This window comes from Scyliorhinus torazame, chromosome 15 (genome assembly GCF_047496885.1).
Source record: "Scyliorhinus torazame isolate Kashiwa2021f chromosome 15, sScyTor2.1, whole genome shotgun sequence".
NCBI classification, from domain to species: Eukaryota; Metazoa; Chordata; class Chondrichthyes; order Carcharhiniformes; family Scyliorhinidae; genus Scyliorhinus; species Scyliorhinus torazame.
The window spans coordinates 128,026,550-128,047,829 of record NC_092721.1 but is presented as its reverse complement, the minus strand read 5'-3'; the positions used below and the strand labels follow the sequence as shown (position 1 = coordinate 128,047,829).

Genomic DNA, 21,280 nt, shown 5'->3' with positions numbered 1-21,280 from the left:
GTCACACCACCATTACCATATTAGGGTCACACTAGAGTTGTTATCTATTAATTTATGGAGACTCTAGACTGTCAAACATACGCATCTCCCTCCTGAAGCTCCCCAGCTGGGTTCAAAGGTATTCAGGGCACTGGCTTGGCTGCAAGAGATGGTGGAAAGATGACAGAGTTAGACTCTGCTTTAGGGATCCACTCCAGATTTTATGTCAGGTTTTACTTCCTTGGTTGAGGCTGGTTAGCTCAGTTGGCATGAGGGCTAGATGTAGCTCAGAATAATGCCAACAGTGCAGGATCAATTCCCATTTTGATTGATGACATGGGAACTTGCTCCTCACTCTACCCCTGAGAATGGAACGCAATGGCAAACCACCACTCGCAAAGACTGCCAAGGAAAATGGCTCAGGATGAAGCATCAGCAGACAATGAGTCAATGATCTTCCTTGAGGAATGGAGTGGAACTCCTGAGCTTTAATCTCTCCTGAGATCTAATAGCAGTGGAGCTATTTGCCCATTTCTGGGAGTTTGGTACATTAGCAACAATGAGTCCTAAGTGCCAGTGAGCCTGTGTGCTGTATGTCTGGGGGCCCAACCACCTCAGAAGCTTGAGCTTAGGGCCGTGAGGGGCCTAGTTTGTCTGTGTCACCATAAGGAGGCACAGCAGAGGACTTGTTGATGTAGAGACTGTGTACTGACAGGGGGAGACTTGACACATTTGGCTCTCCTTTTTGCATCGCTGTAGCCAGTCATGTGGGCTGAAAGTTAGAAGCAGACAATTGCACAAAAAGCGAGAAGCATGTTAACTCTTCACCCACATTATGGATGCAGCAATTTGACCTGGATGCACCAGGCAGCATTGGCGGAGGCAGAAATGCGAGAATCATTTAAAACACAGCTGGATGCGATTTTAAGGGGGACCTTTAGGATATCTCTGGAGGAATGAAGGTGGGAGGAGTAGTTTTCCTCGTACATCATTATCTTATGAATGTTGTGCTTCATGAAAAATCTCCCTAATCCTTTTATTCATATGTTTGCAGGTAGTGATTCGGCGTTTACCTCCTAACCTAACCAGAGCACTGCTAGAGGAACAACTGCACCCACTACCAACGCATGATTATTTTGAATTTTGTGCTGCAGATATAAGGTATGAATAAGAATTGTTTTTAAAAGGAATATAATATAATACAACACATGCTTTACAGCACCAGGGACCCGGATTCGATTTCCGCTTGGGTCACTGTCTGTGCGGAGTTTGCACGTTCTCCCCGTGTCTGTGTGGGTTTCTTCCGGGTGCTCTGGCTTCCTCCCACAAGTGCCGAAAGATGTGCTTGTTAGATGAATTAGACATTCTGAATATTCCCTGTTTACCCGAACAGGTGCCGTAGTGTGGCGACTCGGAGATTTTCACAGTAACTTCATTGCAGTGTTAATTTAAGCCTACTTGTGACACTAATAAAGATTATAATTATTATTAGATGCATTTATAAAGGGGGATCCAGTAATGCACACTAAATGTTGTAGGAATTTAATTTTTGAGTAGAATTGATTCAGTACTTGATAAGCATTCTTACAATTCCAATCTAAGTGGAGTTCATTATTCTCCACTATGGATTTTATTTTCTAGAATGTGTTTCAATTTTTGAAAGTCACAAATATCATTTTGTACACCCTCAAGAGTATTGACAGTCAGAGAGATCTTAGTGTACAGGTCCACAGGTCACTGAAAGGGGCAACACAGGTGGAGAAGGTATTCAAGAAGGCTTATGGCATGCTTGCCTTCATTGGCCGGGGCATTGAGTATAAAAATTGGCACGTCATGTTGCAGCTGTAAAGAACCTTAGTTAGGCCACACTTGGAGTATAGTATTCAATTCTGGTCGCCACACTACCAGAAGGATGTGGAGGCTTTAGAGAGGGTGCAGAAGAGATTTACCAGAATGTTGCCTGGTATGGAGGACATTAGCTATGAGGAGAGGTTGAATAAACTTGGTTTGTTCTCACTGGAACGATGGAGGTTGAGGGGCGACCTGATAGAGGTCTACAAAATTATGAGAGGCATAGACAGAGTGGATAGTCAAGAGTCCTTTTTCCCAGGGTACAGTGGTCAATTACTAGGGGGCATAGGTTTAAGGTGCGAGGGGCAAGGTTTAGAGGAGATGTACGAGGCAAGTTTTTTTTACGCAGAGGGTAGTGGGTGCCTGGAACTCTCTGCCGGAGGAGATGGTGGAAGCAGGGACGATAGTGACGTTTAAGGGGCATCTTGGCAAATACCTGAATAGGATGGGAATAGAGGGATACGGACCCCGGAAGTGTAGAAGATTGTAGTTTAGACGGACAGCATGGTCAGCGCAGGCTTGGAAGGCCGAAGGGCCTTTTCCTGTGCTGTACTTTTCTTTGTTCTTTGTTCTACATAAATTTTTTGAATTGTCACTTCATTAAAAAAAATAATGTCTCGTGTAGGATCACCATATTTTTAAAAAGCAATGCAGTGGGCAGCTGGATTCTCCGCAGCCCTGCGCCGAAATTGGGTTTGGCACGGGGGCTGAGAATCCAATTTCACACCGAAATCGAGCCCAGTGCTGGTCCGGCGATTCTCTGGGACCCGAGAATCGGCGTGATCACGGAGTACTCTGCGCGGCTGGGAGACCATTGCAGGGGTTCACCCAGCGATCCTCTGCACCCGACAGCCTGAGACCCGACTCCATCTACAAGTTTGCTGACGATACAACCGTAGTGGGCCAGATCTCGAATAACGACGAGTCAGAATACAGGAGGGAGATTGAGGACCTAGTGGAGTGGTGCAGCGACAACAATCTATCCCTCAATACCAGTAAAACTAAAGAGCTGGTCATTGACTTCAGAAAGCAAAGTACTTTACACAGCCCTGTCAGCATCAACAGGGCCGAGGTGGAGATGGTTAGCAGTTTCAAATTCCTAGGGGTACACATCTCCAAATATCTGTCCTGGTCCACCCATGTCGACGCTGCCACCAAGAAAGCACAACAGCGCTATACTTCCTCAGAAAACTAAGGAAATTTGGCATGTTCACATTAACTCTTACCAACTTTTACAGATGCACCATAGAAAACATCCAATCTGGCTGCATCACAGCCTGGTATGGCAACTGCTCGGCCCAAGACTGCAAGAAACTTCAGAGAGTCGTGAACACCGCCTAGTCCATCACACGAACCTGCCTCCCATCCATTGACTGCATCTACACCTCCCGCTGCCTGGTGAAGCAGGCAGCATAATCAAAGACCCCGCCCACCTGGCTTACTCACTCTTCCAACTTCTTCCATTGGGCAGGAGATACAAAAGTCTGAGAACACACACGAACAAACTCAAAAACAGCTTCTTTCCCGCTGTTACCAGACTCCTAAACGACCCTCTTATAGACTGACCTCATTAACACTACACCACTGTATGCTTTACCCGATGCCGGTATTATGTAGTTACATTGTGTGCCTTGTGATGCCCTATTATGTATTTTCTTTTATTTCCTTTTCTTTTCATGTACTTAATGATCTGTTGAGCTGCTCGCAGAAAAATACTTTTCACTGTACCTCGGTACACATGACAATAAACAAAATCCAAATCATGGAGGAGGTTGCAGGCAAGAGGGTGGCAGGGGAATGGGGTGGGGAGGGGAGGAATGTGTGGGGTGGATGTGGTGCCCTTGCCCCTGGCCATCTCTCTCCCCCCCCTCCCCCCCCCCCCCCCCCCCCCCCCCGCCCCCCAAGTTGGTGAACCTGGAGCAGTTGGTGAACCTGGAGGTGATCAGAGCGTGCCGTGCAGGTTGGCCCTGGTGCACATGTTGTGCTGCCTCCCGTGCCTGCCTGGGCTCCATGTCCTGTCCATCCTTCCCCTCTCCCGCATCCCCCTCATTGGATGAGGATTGGCCTTCTTCCTCCTCCTCCAGCACGTCGCCCCCCTGCTGCGCGATGTTGTAGAGGATGCAGCAGGCAACTACGATGCAAGCAACCCTCTCAGCATCATACTGGAGGGCCCCACTAGAGTGGTCCAGGCATCTAAACTGCATCTTCAGGAGACCAAAGCACCGCTTGATCATGGACCTGTTCACTGTATGGGTGTCGTTGTAGCAGGTCTCTGCGTTGGTCTGTGGCCAGAAGCCCGAAACTGTAGCGTCATTAGCCATGGCTGCAATGGATAACCCCTGACGTCCAGGAACCAACCCCCCCAGCTGGGGGGGCATCTCGAACATGTCAGGAATCGTCGAGTATGCCAGGATGAAGGTGTTGTGCACACTGCCTGCGAATCGGGCGCAGACATGTATGTTGCGACGCTGATGGTCACATATCAGCTACAAGTGGAATCCCTTTTGGTTGGTATAGAGTGGCCTGTCACCTGCAGGTGCTCGTATGGCGACATGCATCCTGTCAATCACCCCCTAACCCCGGGCATACCATTGATGGTGGCGAACCCTGCTGCTCAGACATCCTGGTTGGCTCGGTCCACATTGAAATGGATGTATTGAGCCGCCTGGGCATACAGGGTCTCCGTTACGATGCGGATGCACCTGTGCACTGAGGTCTGTAGATCCCAGACAGGTCCCCACTTGGTGCCTGGAAGGACCCCGTAGCGTAAAGGTTGAGGGCGACCGTCACCTTGACGGCCACTGGGAGCGTGTGCCCTCCCTCATACCCCTGCGGTGCCAGGTGCGCCATGACCTAGCAGATATGTCTCACTGGCTCCCTGCTCAGCCGGAGTCTTCGATGGCATGCCTGGCCCAGCAGGTCTTCGAATGACAGGCGCTGCACATCTGTGGGAGGAAACCAGAGCTTTTGTTTCGGTACTTCATCCTTCTAGGCTCAAGATGGTTTTCTCTGGTAAAGTTGTCTACTTTCTCTGTAGATTCAAGGTCATTTCAAGTTTGCAGTAAAGATATGCCAGGCACTCTCTGGTTTTAGAGCAACAAAGCAATTCTTTACATCAGCAGCAAGTGAGACTGTTCCTTTCACTTCTAAGGTCTAAACATTTCTGCCAATCTCTCTCGGGAAGCATCTCGTAGGAACCAATCGCTGACTGATGTCAGGTAGAACACTGTCCCTGGCCAACCCACAAGTTGTCAGCCAACCAATCGAACCAACTTCCTTCAAAGCTGTTTCTAAGATTCACTTGGCGTCGATGAGTCTGCTTCTCCTCTCCAAAGTACCAAACCTAGGAACACAACTTCCTGACAAGCAGGCTGCTTCAGCTTGAGTCCTCTGCTTAAAGGCACAATCTGAATATATATTCACTGAGCAAAGATAATAAGTTAAAAGATAATGGAAACAAAAAAAATGAACAGGAAGGACTCTCACAATGGAGATTAGTTCAACTGAGGTTGACATCACACGAATGATCTTCTCGGAGAGGGACACCATGAATGAGTGGGAGGATGGTTGAACCTCAAAATAAGAGGTGACATGTGGCACAGAGGTTAGTACTGCTGCCTCACAGCCCCAGGTACTCGGGTTCAATTCTGGCCTTGGGTAACTGTCTGTGTGGAGTTTGCACATTCTCCCTGTGTCTTCGTGGGTTTCCTCCAAATGCTCCAGTTTCCTCTCTCAGTCCAAAGATGTGCAGGTTAGATAGATTGGTCATGTTAAAAATTGTCCCTTAGTGTCCAAGGAGGTGCAGGTTAGGTGGGGTTATGGGGATAGGGTGGAGGAGTGGGCCTAGTGTTGTTGAAAATTCACCACTATTCTTAGATGTCCCCCTATACCAAAAAGGGCCTTAATTCTAAATGGTGAACAGGAATTCTCACTCCCCGACTCCGATGCAGGCTTTGGTGGGTGCTATTCAGGTCAAACTATATTTTCAAGTTATCCCCCGGTATAACCCATACCTTCACCGAAGATTTCATCTACTTACCACTTAGTAGCATCGATCCTGGGTCCCGCATTGCTAAGTAAGTGAAGTAGACTTTGGAATAACCACTATTTCAGGTTAAATTAAGTTATTTTATTATTATATATATATTTTTTAAAGCTGCAATTACTGTCTTTACAGAAAGTTAAAAAGATCTTGCTTCTGGATCCTTCTGGTTGGTTGAAGGGACCTTCAGGTCCAACTTGGCAATCTATCTTCTTTAAAGTCTGGTCTTCTTTAGATGCATTCGCTGGTTAGTTCAGTTGCTATGTCCTATCTTTCCCATGTACCAAGCTGTGACAGCTGACTCTGCTGGCTATCTCTGAGCTGACTCTGCCTCCTCTTTAAATTCTAGTCTTCCTTAGATGTATTAGCTATTTTAGCTCGGCTGCTATGCCCTGATTTTAGCTTTAAATTATGTTTCTCGTAGACTGATAATCTCCAATTTTCTTTAATTTACTTGGTGTTAGCAGAATTTCACACCGAGAATTGTCACCAAATTCAACTGAACCTCATCCTTTCCTTTCCAGCTGCTTACTAAGATAGTTAATTTCAATGAAGGTGTGAAACATTGTTTTTAGTTTCATACAAAAATCCTGTTTGACTAAGGCTATCTGCATTTTACAATCCTCTCCTGGCAGCTGCTGTTAACCCTTTGTGGGATCTTGCCCTGTATTCTCTCATGTTTCTCTCAGACCAGATATTGCCAGACTTCCATGTTTCAAATGACACCTCTTTCCATATTTTCAATTACACTAGGTAGGGTGCTCTTTCAGAGGTTCGATGCAAACTTGATGGGCTGAATGGCCTCCTTCTACAAGCAGCGATTCTATGGATTCTATGAATAAGATTCCAAAGTACAAAGTTTCAACTCCTTCACTTGACCACAACATTCATATACCCATCAAATTAATTCACAAAAGTACAATTTATTTACAGTGATAGCATGCCAGTGAAACAGAGGTGACACCAAATTTTTTAAACTTTCCTAACCCTACCGCTAAGTCTTGGTGCAGCGCTGACATCTGCAGCAGAGATCGAGGCAGCCTGCTGAGTGCTGCATCTTGCTGCCTGTGAGAACATTGGTAGATATCCTCTATTGGCCCGAGGCCTAGAGAGGGCCCTAGCCTGATGAGGGTCTCCTGCTTATAGGCAGAAGCACCCTTGGTGGCCTGCGTGCCTGGATGGGTGTGGACACAGGCAGAAGGGATTGTGAGCTGCTGCCACACCCTATGGAGCAGCTGATACACCCTTGAGCGGAGGCCCCCGGGTGTCTGGTTGATGCTCAGCCTTCCTCGGGTCCCGGACTGACTCCTGCAGGATTGGTGCACCTGGAGGGAGATCACAGTGCCTTGTCCCACGTTGCCTACGTCCTGATGATGCCCACCAGGGTGCTGGTGGAGTGCTGGACCGATTGCAAATAGGGCAAGACCTGCTCGACTAAAGCCTCCATGGTGGTCGCCAACCTTCCCATGGGAACCTGAAGGCATTCACATGTTGGAGCTACAGCGTCAGACAGAAGGTGGACAGACCCATCCATCGTTCACTCTACTGAGTGACTCGAATCTTTGCCTAATATTCCGCTGCATCTCCAGCATTTCAGAGGCTTATCATCTGACTGGGACTGAGTGGGTGACTGGTCTCCAGCAGTCCTATGAGTGCCAGAGACCTCTGCTGTCCCAGCCTCCAACTGCTGCTGAGGCCTTTCAGTGATGTGTTCTCCAGAAAGGGACTGCGAGTCTAATCTAGTACTATGCCAGACCTAGGTTTGCATCTTTTTTTTTCTCTGCGCGATTTTAAGATGGAGGTAAGTGCTGTGATGGAGCTTTGAGAGCCACCTCACCCTTGGAAATGGTCCAGGTGCTCCATAAGTGCTCTAAGCTGTGTGAAGGGTCTCGATCTGTTTGTGCCGAGAAAATATAAGAGTTTTCATTTTTGAGCATATGGCATATAACTGAATCAGTGTAATTGTCAGGATTTGATAAATGATGGAGCTGTGAATCCGTATGAGGTTGTTGGGAGAGGCCAATTTCCTCTTCCCCACAGGAGTGATCACTGTCCTCCCCAGCAAGATTGGCTGCAGCCTCCTCAAAATCGATGAGAACAATGATGTTTGCCATCCCTTCCTCGATCTGGGCTCGCTCACGTTTGTTGTGTGACACCTTGGCCTGTATGAAGGCACAAGAAAGACATGATCAGAGGGGATGGAGCAGAGGTTGGGTGAAATGCTTGTCTCCTATGAGCTCTCCCAAGAAGGGCCAGAACTTGGAGTGTGAACAACATGATAAATGGGATGTTGGTGATGTGAAAGTCTCTTTGAGACTGGAGTGTTGGAGTGTTGATATGTGTCCCCTCCTAATGGATATCATCAGTGAAGTGAATAGCAGTTTTAGTATATGATGCCATGATGAGAGTTTAATACTGGAGGGAGTTGAAGGATGACTTACCCTGTTGGAGTGGACAAGATCTTTCATTGTCTTCCTGTATTGGATGGCACTTTGAGGAGTGTTGCTAGCTGCATTGACCTTCTGGGTGATGGACTCCCAGGTAGGAGAGGCGAGGCTGTTGTGCCATCCCTTGGGTAGAGGACATGCCTGTCTACTCAGATTCCTCAGATCAAGACATGGAAGGCCCGGTGGCTGAATCAGGCTTAGTCATCTTCTTGAGGCTGCTCGCCATTTGCTTTTGCCTTCCAGACATCTGTGACGGCCTCGTGAAGATGAGTGGGCTGGAGACAGTGAGATGGTATGTGTTGGATTGGCATTTAAATATGGCGCCAGGACCTTCGAACCTGCCAGCTGATGGCTGGTGGACAAACTGCCCAATACGTGCCTTTGTACAATTAATGAGCTTCCAAGCATGGAATTAGGTGCAAGTTCCTGCTGCTTGGGCAGCACGAAGGCCGCCACCAGAATTACCCACTACGGCACTCGGTTTCAAAATGGAAAATTCCGCCCACTGTTTTCCACATTCTCTACATTACATTGGCGACTACATGTTAAAATTATGTAATTGGCTGTAAAGTGCTTTAGAACATTCAGAGGCTGTGAAAGGTACTACGTTTATGCAAGCTCTCTCTGACTTTAGTGCCTTTCTAGAATGGGGTGTCCGATTGGCACACAGGACTGCAGCTATGACATAGCTATTGCTTTGTACAAATTTATTGCTTGTTTTGCTTGCTCTGAACAAATAGTTTTCAAAGACTAAATATTGTTATGATCTCAAGGGAGACTAGTAACTTTAAAAGTAAATTTGAACTCAACTTAATTACGTCATAAAGTTTCATGCTTCAAACAAAAGCTTGTACTATACAAGTAGTAAACAAAACAAGTACTACCATCTTAACACTATGGGCAAGATCTTCCAGCTGTTCATGCTGGCAGAATCTTCTGTTTCCACTGATGACATATCCCTGCTGTGGGTTTCCTGGCAGCCTGGGGTGGATTAATTGGAAATCCCATTGATAGCAGTGGGACAAGAAGATCTTGATGCTGGCCAACAGCAGACTCCCTCCCACCTCTGAGAAACATGCCATGGAGAAGCCAAAGAAACTCGCTAAGTATTTCAGAAATACTTACTCTTCAAGCCTGAATATCTAAACAGATCGCTTCTCATTCTATTTTTATTTCCACCCAAGTGTTCCACTATACTTGACAAGATCTTGAGGATTCCTTCATTTCTCATGGGACCAATCTAAATTGTATCATAGCTCTCAGTAATTCTCTTTGAGTCCCCTGAGTATTTCTGCTCTTTTCCAAGCTATGAGATTTTTCAGGTCCTTCCACTAGCACCCAACTCTCCATAAACACCTCACAATTGTGGACACCCCCATTCTCACATGGGTTTCACAGCTTTCCTCCTCAATGACTACAAGGTCAAACATCACCCTTTGTTTCTGATAGCCCTTTTGCTTCTGGTTCCAGCTCCTGGCAGATTTCTTTCATTGTTTTTCAAAGTTCCTTCCAAGCTCCAATTAACTGCTTCTGTGAGAAAATGCACAGATTAATTCCAAAACCTGCAATCTGTCATGATGGCAACATGGCACCTTAATAGATCCCAGCTAGAGATTAAAGCTTGTTATCTCCCATTCCCATATTTTCCTTGATCTGGGAAGCAATTTGAATAATTTTATCCCTTATGAAGCCAACTGTAGACATCTCATCTCCTCCAAGTAACTCAAATGGCTAACCCACTGTTGAGTGTTTTCTCACTTCCACCTCTGACCTTATTAATAAACACAGACCACTGATTGAATTGCAATCACTTTAGATATTTAAAACATTTTTTATTAATTCACGGGATGTGGGCATCGCTGGCTGGGCCAACATTTATTGCCCATCCCTAATTGCCCTTGGACTGAGTAGTATTTCAGAGGGCATTTAAGAGTCAACCACACTTTGCATTGGATCTGGAGTCACATGTAGGCCAGACCAGGTAGGGCTGGCAGATTTCCTTCCCTAAATGACATTAGTGATCCAGATGGATTTTTATAACAATTGACAATGGTTTCATGGTCATCATTAGACTTTAAATTCCAGACTTTTATTGAATTCAAATTTCACCATCTGCCATGGTGGGATTCGAAACTGGGTCCCCAGAGCATTACCCTGGGTCTTTGGATTACTAGTCCAGTGACAATACAAATTTGTCACCAGCCTCCCACCAGGGGTTTTCACTTATCCTCCATTGAAAAAAATTCCATCTCTGTACTAAAAGTTATAGAGAGGCCTCTCGCGAAATTTACCAGCCTCGTCACGTCCTGAGTCGGGTGCGGTGAAGCCGATAGATCGCGCCTGATTTCTGTTTTCATCAATTGCCCTCAGTAGATTTAAGTAAAAGGGCAGATGAGTTAGAAGCAATTGAATGGATTTTTCTTGTTTATTACTAATGATCTTTGCAGATGTTCATAAATGTTTGGGTTCTTTTACTTGTCTATCACTTTTATTCAAACTGTTTACTGCATACATTTGTATTATCAGTATGATATTATCAACTGTATATTTTTATTTTGCATGCAGCCTTTACCCCCACCTGTTCTCTAGAGCTTACATCAATTTTAAAAATCCTGATGACATAATTCTCTTCAGAGACCGATTTGATGGATATATCTTCATTGATAATAAAGGTAAAGATGCAATAAATTTTAATTACTGATCAAACAATCCATATTTCCTATTTTTCACAGGAACCTCTCATGACTTACATCTTCTACAAAGTTCACCCGACAGCAACTTGCACAATAATATTTGCGCCAAACAACATTAGGTTGGATTATTATCTGCACCAAATATTTACCCATTGGAATCCAGGATTTAAAAAAATATATATTTTTTCCAAACTTTGCCAAATTCTCACATACAAAGGCGTTTCAATATAATACAAACAATTAGTCATTTTTATCTCAGCAAAGTAAAAGTAGCAAACCCGAAACCCTCTACCCCGCCTCGGCCCGACTTCCCCCGCTCTTTGCTTCTTCTCCCCCCCGGCAGCTGCTGGCCACGAACAGTTGCTGAAAGAAGGTGATGAATGGCTTTCACCTAGAATAGAACCCTTCTTCCAACCCTCTCAAGGTATACTTAATCTTTTCAAATCTCAGGAACTCTGCCAAGTACCCCAACCATGCTGAGGCCTTAGGTGGCACTGCTGACCTTCATCCAAACAGGACTCGTCTCCGGGCTATCAAAAAGGCGAAGGCCAAGACATATCAGCCTTCCTCCCCTCAAGAAGCTCCACCGAGTCCGACACCCCAAAGATCGCCACCAATGGACACGGCTCCAGTCAAACCTCCACAATCTCCGACACGGTCTCAAAAACCGAGACCCAGACCCCAACCAGCTTGGGTTGGGGTAAGACCAGAATTTGAGTGGTTTGCCAGCACCCTTAAACAATGCTCACACCTGTCTTCTAATCTGGGGGTGAACCCACTCGTGCGCACTCGAGTCAAGCGTGCCCTATGAACTACTTTAAACTGAATCAGGCTCAGCCTGGCATAAGAAGAGGTGGAATTCACCCTATGCAAAATTTCACTCTACACCTCTCCCTCCAGCCCCAGTTCCAGTTCCTCTTCGCACTTCCTCTTTATCTCCTCTAAAGGTGCTATTCCCGTCTCCCTTCCCTTACCTCATCCCGAGATAGCATCCTGTCCATCAGTGTAGGCCTCGGCAGCTGGGGGAGCGAAGTCAGTTCTTTACGAGCAAAGTTCCTCACCTGCAGATGCCTAAATGCACTCACCCTTGGGAGTTGAAATCTCTCCACCATCTCCTCCAGTCCCGCAAACCTACCTTCACAAACAAATTCCTGAACCTCTCAACCCCCTCCCTCCTCCAAACCTTGTCCATTACATCCATCCCTGATGGCGCAAACTTATGATTCCCACAAATTGGTGACAGTAATGACATGGCCCCTAATCTAAAATGCTGCCTAAATTGGTTCCAGACTCTTAGGTAGGTCGCCACCATCAGGCACGTTGAGAACCTGGGCAGAGAAAACAAGAGGGGCCATAACCAACACCCTTAGACACAACCCTACACAAGAGGCCTCCTCCATCCACCTCCATCTTGACCCTGACTCCTCAAACCACCCTCGCAATTTCCCAATGGCCGCCGCCCAGTAATAGAACATTAAATTCGGTAGCGCCAGCCCGCCCGATTGTTGCCCTCTTTGCAGAAGATTCTTCAAATTCTGGGAGTCTTACCTGCCCAGACAAAGGCTGAGATTAACTTATCAACTTATTGGGGCAGCACGGTAGCATAGTGGATAGCACAATTGCTTCACAGCTCCAGGGTCCCAGGTTCGATTCCTGGCTTGGGTCACTGTCTGTGCGGAGTCTGCACGTCCTCCCCGTGTGTGCGTGGGTTTCCTCCGGGTGCTCCGGTTTCCTCCCACAGTCCAAAGATGTGCGGGTTAGGTGGATTGGCCATGTTAAATTGGCCTTAGTGTCCAAAATTGCCCTTAGTGTTGGGTGTGGTTACTGGGTTAAGGGGTTATGGGGATAGGGTGGAGGTGTGGGCTTCGGTAGGGTGCTCTTTCCAAGAGCCGATGCAGACTCGATGGGCCGAATGGCCTCCTTCACTGTAAATTCTATGAATGAAAAAAACCCTAACGAGAAAAGATTTAGGGAAGTAAATCAGGAGACACTGGAACACAAATAAGAACCTCGGCAAAACGTTCATTTTGACCGTCTACATTCTATCCGCCAAGAAAAGCATGAGGGCATCCCATTTCTTTCTGTTCCCCGTCATCCCCTGTACCAGATTAGCCAAGTTTCATCGTGTAACAGAGTCCAGTCATGCATCATCTGAATCCCTAAATATCTCAACTTCGTCTTGGCCAGCTTAAACGGCAGTCTCCCTAAGTCTACCCTGCTCTCCAGGAGATTCACCGGGAAGATTTTGATCTGGCTTACATTCAGTTTGAACCTTGAGAAGGATCCAAACTTCTTCAATAGCTCCTTTATCCCTCCCACACTAGTGAGAGGATCAGAAATGTACAACAACAAATTGTCTGCATAAAGGGTCACCCTTTGCTCTTCGCACTCCCCCTCCAATGCCTCTCCACTCCCCAGACAATTTAAGCATGATGGCCAAAGGCTTAATTGTTGCTGCGAACAACAACATGGACAGCGAGCATCCCTGCCTTGTGCCCCTACATTACTGGAAATACCCTGAGCTCACTGCATCGGTCCGGACACTATTCGTACATAGGAACATGGGAATTGGGAGCAGAAGTAGGCAATTCAGCCCTTTGAGCCTGATCTGCCATTTAATCAGATCATGGCTGATCTCTTCCTGGTCTCAAATCCACGTCCCTGTCTGTTCCCCATATCCCTTTAACCCATTTTTAAAATCAGAAATAAATCTGTCTCTTTCTTGAAACCATTTAATGATTCAGACTTCACTGCACTATGGGGCAGCGCGTTCCATCAATTCACCACCCTCTGCGAGAAGTAGTTTCTCCTCATCTCAGTTTTATATCTACAGCCTCTCAACCAATATCTGTGACTGTGATCTGTAACCGTAGGGCCACTATACAACAATCGCACCCTAGTGATAAATGTTGGTCCAAACCCAAATCATACCAAGACATCGAAGAGGCGCCTCCACTCCACCCGATCAAAAGTCTTCTCCGTATCCATGGAGATGATTACCTCAAGCACCTGCCCCATAGAGGGCAATAGGACCATGTTCAAAAGTCTCAATGTTGGTCGACAACTGTTTGCCCTTGACAACCCCTGTTTGGTCCTCAGAGATCACGTCTGGCAAGCACCCCACCAGATGCTTCGCCAGAACCTTAGCTAATAGCCTTAGCATCAATATTCAACAGTGAAATAGGCCTGTAAGGCCCACATTGTACGGGATCCATGTCCTTTTTCAGGGTCAGGGAGATCGACGCCTGTGCCAAAGTGGCCAACAGCAGCTCCCTTGACAGAGAATCATTGAACATCTCTCCTAAATGTCGCGCAAATAAGGCCGCAAACTGCTTACAGAATTCCACTAGACGGTCCCGGTGTCTTTCCCGATTGCATGGAACTGATACAATCCATAACCTCTTCCAACCCCAATAGTGCTTCCAACTCCTGCCTTTCATTATCTCCACCACCAATCTTGTCCGGAGCAATAACTAGCCCTCTCCCCTAATCCTTAACCTGGGCTATCTCCCGTGTGGCTGCGTGCCGTCTCAGCTGATGAGCCAATAGATAGTTCGCCTTATCCCCGTGCTCATAAAATGTCCCTCACAAACGGTGAAGGTGGCTTACCACCTTCCTAGTTGATTCAAGCTCAAACTCCAATTGTAGCTTATTTCTCTCCATTAACAACTCCACCGTAAGGGCGGTGGAGTACTGCCAATCCACCTCCAACTAACCTCTGCCTTTCCGCGCTGCCAACCATATTCCTGTAGGCCCTGTGCAAGATTACCTACCCTCCGACCACCTACGTAGTTCCTGATGGCTGAAGCTACCGTTTAATGAAACCCCTTATATGTAAGGAGCGATGCATTTAACCCCCACAGAGGGCACTGGGCTCGGCCCATCTCCAATCGAACATCCACATAATGTGGAGCATGGACCGATATTACAATTGCCGAGTACCCAGCCCCCACCACCTTCGAGAGTAATTCTTTCTCCACCACAAAGAAGTCTATTCGAGAGTAAACCAGGTGCATGTCTGAGAAGAAGGAAAACTCCCTCTCCCTTGGATGATTAAACCTCCATGGATTCCACCCCCCCCCCCCCCCCCCCCCCGGATGATTAAACCTCCATGGATTCCCCCCCCCCCCCCCCCCCCCAAACCACACCATCTGTTCCATGAACATTGCCAACTCCCTTGTCGCCCCAGAAATCCACAGAGACCTGGGTCTCAACCTGTCCATCATCAGATCTAATATGTAATTGAAATCTCCCCCCATAATTAATTGATGTGATTCAAGTTTGGGGGTGGCTGCCAACACCTTGATAAAGTCTGTGTCGTCCCAACATGGTGCATATATGTTCACTAAAATCCCCGGCACACCCGCCAGCACCCCACTCACCATGACGTACCATCCCCAGGGTCCGTCAAAATACTGGCTGCTGTAAAAGCCATCCTCCTGTTAATCAAAATCACTAACCCTCTCAACCTCAGATCAAAATTCATGGAACACCTGCCCATCCATCCCTTCCTCAGCCTCGTCTGATTGAATCCTGGATTTTTAATCATGTTGCCATCAGAAAGTAATATTTCAGGGGTGAGAGTGCCTGAGCTTGGGTAAAGTGGAGAAAGTGGGGTTGGAAGAGCCGGTGGGGGTAGAGGAAGTGAAGGCGGCATCGGAAAGATGCAGGTGGGGAAGGTGGCAGGGCCAGATGGGTTCCTGGTTGAATTTTCCAAGATATCTAAGGAAAATCTGACGCCGTTGCTGGTGGAAATGTTCGAGGATGCGATGGTCAGGGGATCTTGCTGAAAACGATGGGACAGGCCATCATCCCGTTGCTGTTTAAGAAGGATAAGGACCCGGTGGAGTGTGGGTCATACAGGCCCATATCTCTGCTGAATGTGGATGCCAAGATATTGGCAAAGGTGCTGGTATTAAGGTTGGAGATGTGCCTTCCCAAGGTGATTGGGGAGGTTCAGACGGGGTTTATTAAGAGTAGACAGTTGTCATTGAATGTGAGGCGGCTCTGAATGTGGGGCTTTCTCCAGCAGAGGGAAAGGAGTTGGAGGTGGTGATGGCATTAGATGCGGAGAAGGCGTTTGATCGGGTGGAGTGGAGTTATCTGATTGCAATGTTGGAAAAGTTTGGGATTGGGCTGAAGGTTGTGGCATGGGTGAAGTTGCTGAATGAGGAGCTGATGGCGAGCATCCGCATGAATTATTTGAATTCAGGGTATTTTTCATTGCACAGGGTACGAGGCAGGGGTGCCCCATGTCCCCCCTTCTGTTTGCATTGGCAAATGTTGTAAAATTAAAAAAGTTGAAAATTTGGAATAAAAATTCTTTAAAAAAAAAAAGAAATTCATGAAATTCATCAAAAAAAGATAAACATGCTTGAGCAGTTCAGTGAGACTTATTGCATTTATTGATGTCATAGAAGTTACGAAGAAAGATTAATTCTGAGTTTTACATCAAGCTGAATCGCATTTCAATCTGATAAAGTGGATTTCAGTCTAAAAGTTGGAAATGTCTGACAGTTAAAATATGTCTCACACACTTTGGACCATGGAGACCAAATCGAAGTGTGGTGTAATTGTATAACAAATTACAATTTAGTCGTCATCTGTAAGCCAGTCATATTTTGATTATTTCAATTTACTATTGCACAAAAATGAAATGCTGACATTATTAAAGAATAATTCTGGTTTAGCTGTACCTTTATGTAAACAATGAACTATATTGTTCTTGTGATTGTAACACCTCCAGGCCAGGAATACCCTGCTGTGGTTGAATTTGCTCCATTTCAGAAAATTTCTAAAAGGAAACTCAAAAAGAAAGATGCAAAATCTGGGAGCATCGAAGAAGGTAACTATTTAGGACCTTCATAAGCTGAAATAGTAGCAGAGTACAGTCAAGACTGTATTTAAGACTTTTTCATTTAATCACTGCAGCACAGCAATCGTGACAAAACTAATCGAATGCTGCCCACAGAGCCAAAATTGTTTTTAAAAATTTGTTCTTGTGACGTGGGTGTCGCTGGCTGGGCCAGCATTTGTTGCCCATCCCTAATTGCCCTTGAACTGGGTGGCTTACTAGGCCATTTCAGAGGTGGGCAGTTAAGAGTTTAACCGCATCACTGTGAGGGTCTGGAGTCACATGTAGGCCAGACCGGGTAAGGATGGCAGATTTCCTTCCCTGAAGGACATTAGTGATATTAGTGTAGAATGCAAATTAATAAAACTGTTTAATGCTCTGGCAGATCACATTTTGACTACTGTGTGCAGTTGTAACACAGGTAAGGGAAATATTCAAGTCCTGGTTGCAGATCAAAGAAGAACCACAACCTAACATCAGAAGTATAAGGAGAAATTTGGTCTTTCCAGCCAGAAATGGTGGTAATATTTGAGATACGTAACTCAGTACATGGTGTAGTAAAGAAAAATCTTAAACTTTACATCAGGGCTGAACCTTGAGAATAAGACAAAGGAGACATAATTTCAAATTAGTAACAGTAGAGGACTAATGTCAGAAAGGTTTTTTTCCACAAATGATGATCAACAAATTAAATAGACTTGCAGGTGGAGTAATGGAGGCAAAACCTCTCAAATCATGCCATGATGGGGGATTGTATGACGTTCCTCATCTGTACCTATCTTGTGAATTACAATATTTAATAAGACGTAAAATGGTATGACTTGCTTCTGACTTTTTGTCAGACTTATTTAAAAAGTAATTTGTCTAAAACATTTTGCATATAAATTTTAAAATACTTGTCATGTTTTTGGGTTTTTACGCTAGATATTTCCTTGGGTTCAGCATCTCCGGCCATTCTGTAAGTGGCCTTCATGTCCCCTACGATCCAGAGTGTAACTTTATCTGCCCAATGTCTAGGTAAGCAATAGCAAGATGGAGGGATCATAAACAGAGAACTTTTACTCTCTACACCAGATCTTGGAATGTATCAGACCGCATCATATGATTCTTCTCTGTCTGAAAGGGCCTCAATACTCATTGTTACTAACTTGAATTGCAGGGTATGAACCAATGAATGGTTTTATTTAAATAGAATATGTAAATAAACAGTAAATAGTATAAAACAATGGATTATACATCTTGCTATCAATCTTGAGACATAAAATAATGGAGGCGTCACTCACACTCACTTTAAAATATAAGTACGCTTCTTACATTTTGGAGCATAGTACAATTTACAATCTAGCCTAGTTTCTCAGGCAGCCACTTTCTTAAAATAGAGATCTCTGTTGCCTGAAAGGCTGATATTGATTCTCTAATAAAAGAGGTTTTCCATAGATATACAAATTCAGTTCCTTTGGCACGATACAGAAACAAAAGAGCAATAGAAGACTGCTTTTCTCTCAAATGCATTTGATCAATGGCCATTCATAAAATATTTTACTTTTCTTACCAATATTAAATAGATTTACAACACCAATGATGAACAAACTGCTTGTGATTGACCATGGTGACTCTGGCTAATTAAGTAATTAACACCATGAAAATTCTATTGCAATTTCAACAGCAACCCAAGGTCTGATGTCTGACTTAGTGGCTTTTTTGTTCAGAAATAAGCTATATGATTTTGGGTTTTAACCCCTTGCTACTTCTAGCAAAACAATTTACAAATTTAAAAAAATTAAATGAGGCAAAGATCTGTTTTGTAATGACATATCGCAGATAGAGAAGAAAGTGTCATATAACATCTGATGAAGTCAGGTAAAAAAGACTAGCATTAATAAAAAGAACCACAGACGTTCATGATGTATTTTACAAATTCCATCAAAGCAGTTCCCTACCTATTAAAATCCTATGTTGTGAAAGAAAAATTGTTTACCAATTGACTTCTTCAAGAGCAGGGTGACTCCATTGTCCTTGCTGCAATATATTCCGGGTCTGGTGACAGAATAGGGATCTGCACTGTATTCACAATATGCCATCAAAATATCCCCAAGGATTATTGAACATTAGGTGTTTCCTTTGTAAATGTATTCACTTCATTGTTCTAACATTGCTTTGGACTTCTGAGTGCATGTTTTTTTCTGTATAGCAGTGTGTTTAAGATACAGCAATAATTTGACACTAGCAGAATTGTACTCGACCACAATTTGTAACCTCATGACCCGGCATATCCCCCACTCTACCATTAGCATCAAGCCAGGGGATCAAGCCTGGTTCAAGACGAGAGTAGGAGGGCGCTCCAGGAGCAGCACCAAACATACCTAAAACTGAGATATCAACCTCGTGAAGCTACAACGCAGGATTACTTGGGTGCCAAATAGCATAAGCATCAAGTGATAGAGAGAGCTAAGCAATTCCACTACCAACATATCAGATCTAAGCTCTGCAATCCTGTCACATCCAGTCATGAATAAGGTTTGATAATTAAACAATTCACTGGAGGAGTATTGGGATAAATATCCCCTTACTCGATGCTAGGGGGGCACAGCACGATCTGTGCAAACTAAAAGACTGAAGCATTCATAACAATCTTCACCAGAAGTGCTGAGTGAATGATCCATTTTGGCCTCCGGAGGTCCTCAGCATCACAGATGTCAGTCTTAAACTAATTTGATCGCTCCACGTGATATCTATAACCGGCTGAAGACACTGGAAACTGCAAAGATTATGGGCCCCAACAATATATTGGAAATCGCACTGATGACATGTGCTCCAGAATTTGCCCTAGCCAAGCGGTTCCAGCACTACCTAGTAATGTGGAAAATTGCCCTGAACACAAAACGCAGGACAAACCCAACCTGGCCAATTACTGCCCCATCAGTCTACTCTCGCTCATCAGTAAGGAAAGATATACCGGCATTGGAGGCAGTCCAGAGAAGGTTCACTGAATTGATTCTGGGTATGGAAGGATTTTCTTATGAGTAGGTTGGGCCTGTACTCGTTTGGAGTTCAGAAAAATGAGAGGCGACCTAATTGAGACATATAGGATTCTCAGGGTACTTGACAGGGTAGAAGCTAAGAGGATGTTTTCCCTTGTGGGAGAATCTAGAACCAGAGAGCATTATCTCAGAGTAAGGGGTCACCCATTTAAGACAGAGAATGTGCAAACTTCACACGGACAGTGACCCAGAGCCCGGTATCGAACCTGGGCCCTCGGCGCCGTGAGACTGCGGAGGAGAAATTTCTTCTCTGAGGGTAGTGAATCGAATAATAATAATCATCTTTATCATTGTAACAAGTAGGCTTACATTAACACTGCAATGAAGTCACTGTAAAAATCCCCTAGTCGCCACACTCCAGTGCCTGTTCGGGTACACGGGGAGAATTCAGAATGTTCAATTCACCTAACAAGCACGTATTTCGGAACTTGTGGGAGGCAGCCGGAGCACACGGAGGTAACCCACGCAGACATGGGGAAAATGTGCAGACTCCGCACAGACAGTGACCCAAGCAGAAATCAAACCCGGGACCCTAGAGCTGTGAAGCACGAGTGCTAACCACTGTGCTACCATGTAATTCTTTACCACAGAGAGCTGTAGAGGCTAGGTCGTTGAGTATGTTCAAGGCTGAGATAGACAGATTTTTCATCTGTAAGGGAATCAAGGGTAATTGAATGGCAGAGCTGACCCGATGGGCCGCATGGCCTTTTTCTGCTCCTATGCCTGCTGGGCTTTTTATGGTCTTATGATCATTGCCAATACTATCAAGTGGTACTAATAACCTGCTCACTGATGCTCAGTTTGGGTTCTGCCAGGGCTACTCAACTCCTGACCTGATTACAGCTTTGGCTCCAACATAGAGAAAAGAGCTGAACTCTAGAGGTGAGGTGAGTGTGACTGTCCTTGACATCAAGGCCATATTTGACAGAAAATGGCATCAAGGAACTCGGGTAAAATTAGAGTCATTGGGAATCAGGGGAAATTCTCCACTGGTTGGACTCATACCTAGCACAAAGGAAAATAGTTGTGGTTGTTGGAGGCCAGTCATTTCAGCCCCCAGACATCACTGTAGGCGTTCCTCAGGGTAACGTCATTGGCCCAACCATCTTCAGCGGCTTCATCAGCAACCTTCTTTCCATCATAAGATCAGAAGTGGGGATGTTCGGGCAGCACAGCGGCGCAGTGGTTAGCACTGCAGTCAACACGCCGAGGTCCCAGGTTCGATCCCGGGCTCTGAGTCACTATCCGTGTGAAGTTTGCACATTCTCCCTGTGTTTGCATGGATTTCACCCCCACAAACCAAAGATGTGCAGGATAGGATGATTGGACATGCTAAAATTGCCCCTTAATTGGAAAAAATTAATTGGGTACGC

The 21,280-nt window shown here is 45.4% G+C and overlaps 1 protein-coding gene across 8 annotated transcripts in view; it reads left to right on the top strand.

Moving 5' to 3' along the window:
- Window positions 1-21,280, top strand: part of upf3a (UPF3A regulator of nonsense mediated mRNA decay) — a 160,110-nt gene that overhangs the window by 48,352 nt on the left and 90,478 nt on the right. For 5 of the 8 annotated variants that reach the window (XM_072476724.1, XM_072476719.1, XM_072476718.1 and 2 more), the window contains exons 2-4: window positions 1,034-1,140; window positions 10,885-10,991; window positions 16,759-16,857. In XM_072476724.1, coding sequence (XP_072332825.1) covers window positions 1,034-1,140; window positions 10,885-10,991; window positions 16,759-16,857 — 313 coding nt within the window. Of the gene's footprint in view, window positions 1-1,033; window positions 1,141-10,884; window positions 10,992-16,758; window positions 16,858-17,790; window positions 17,884-21,280 lie in introns of those variants that run through there. The other 3 variants (XM_072476721.1, XM_072476723.1, XM_072476726.1) reach the window with 2 other exon arrangements.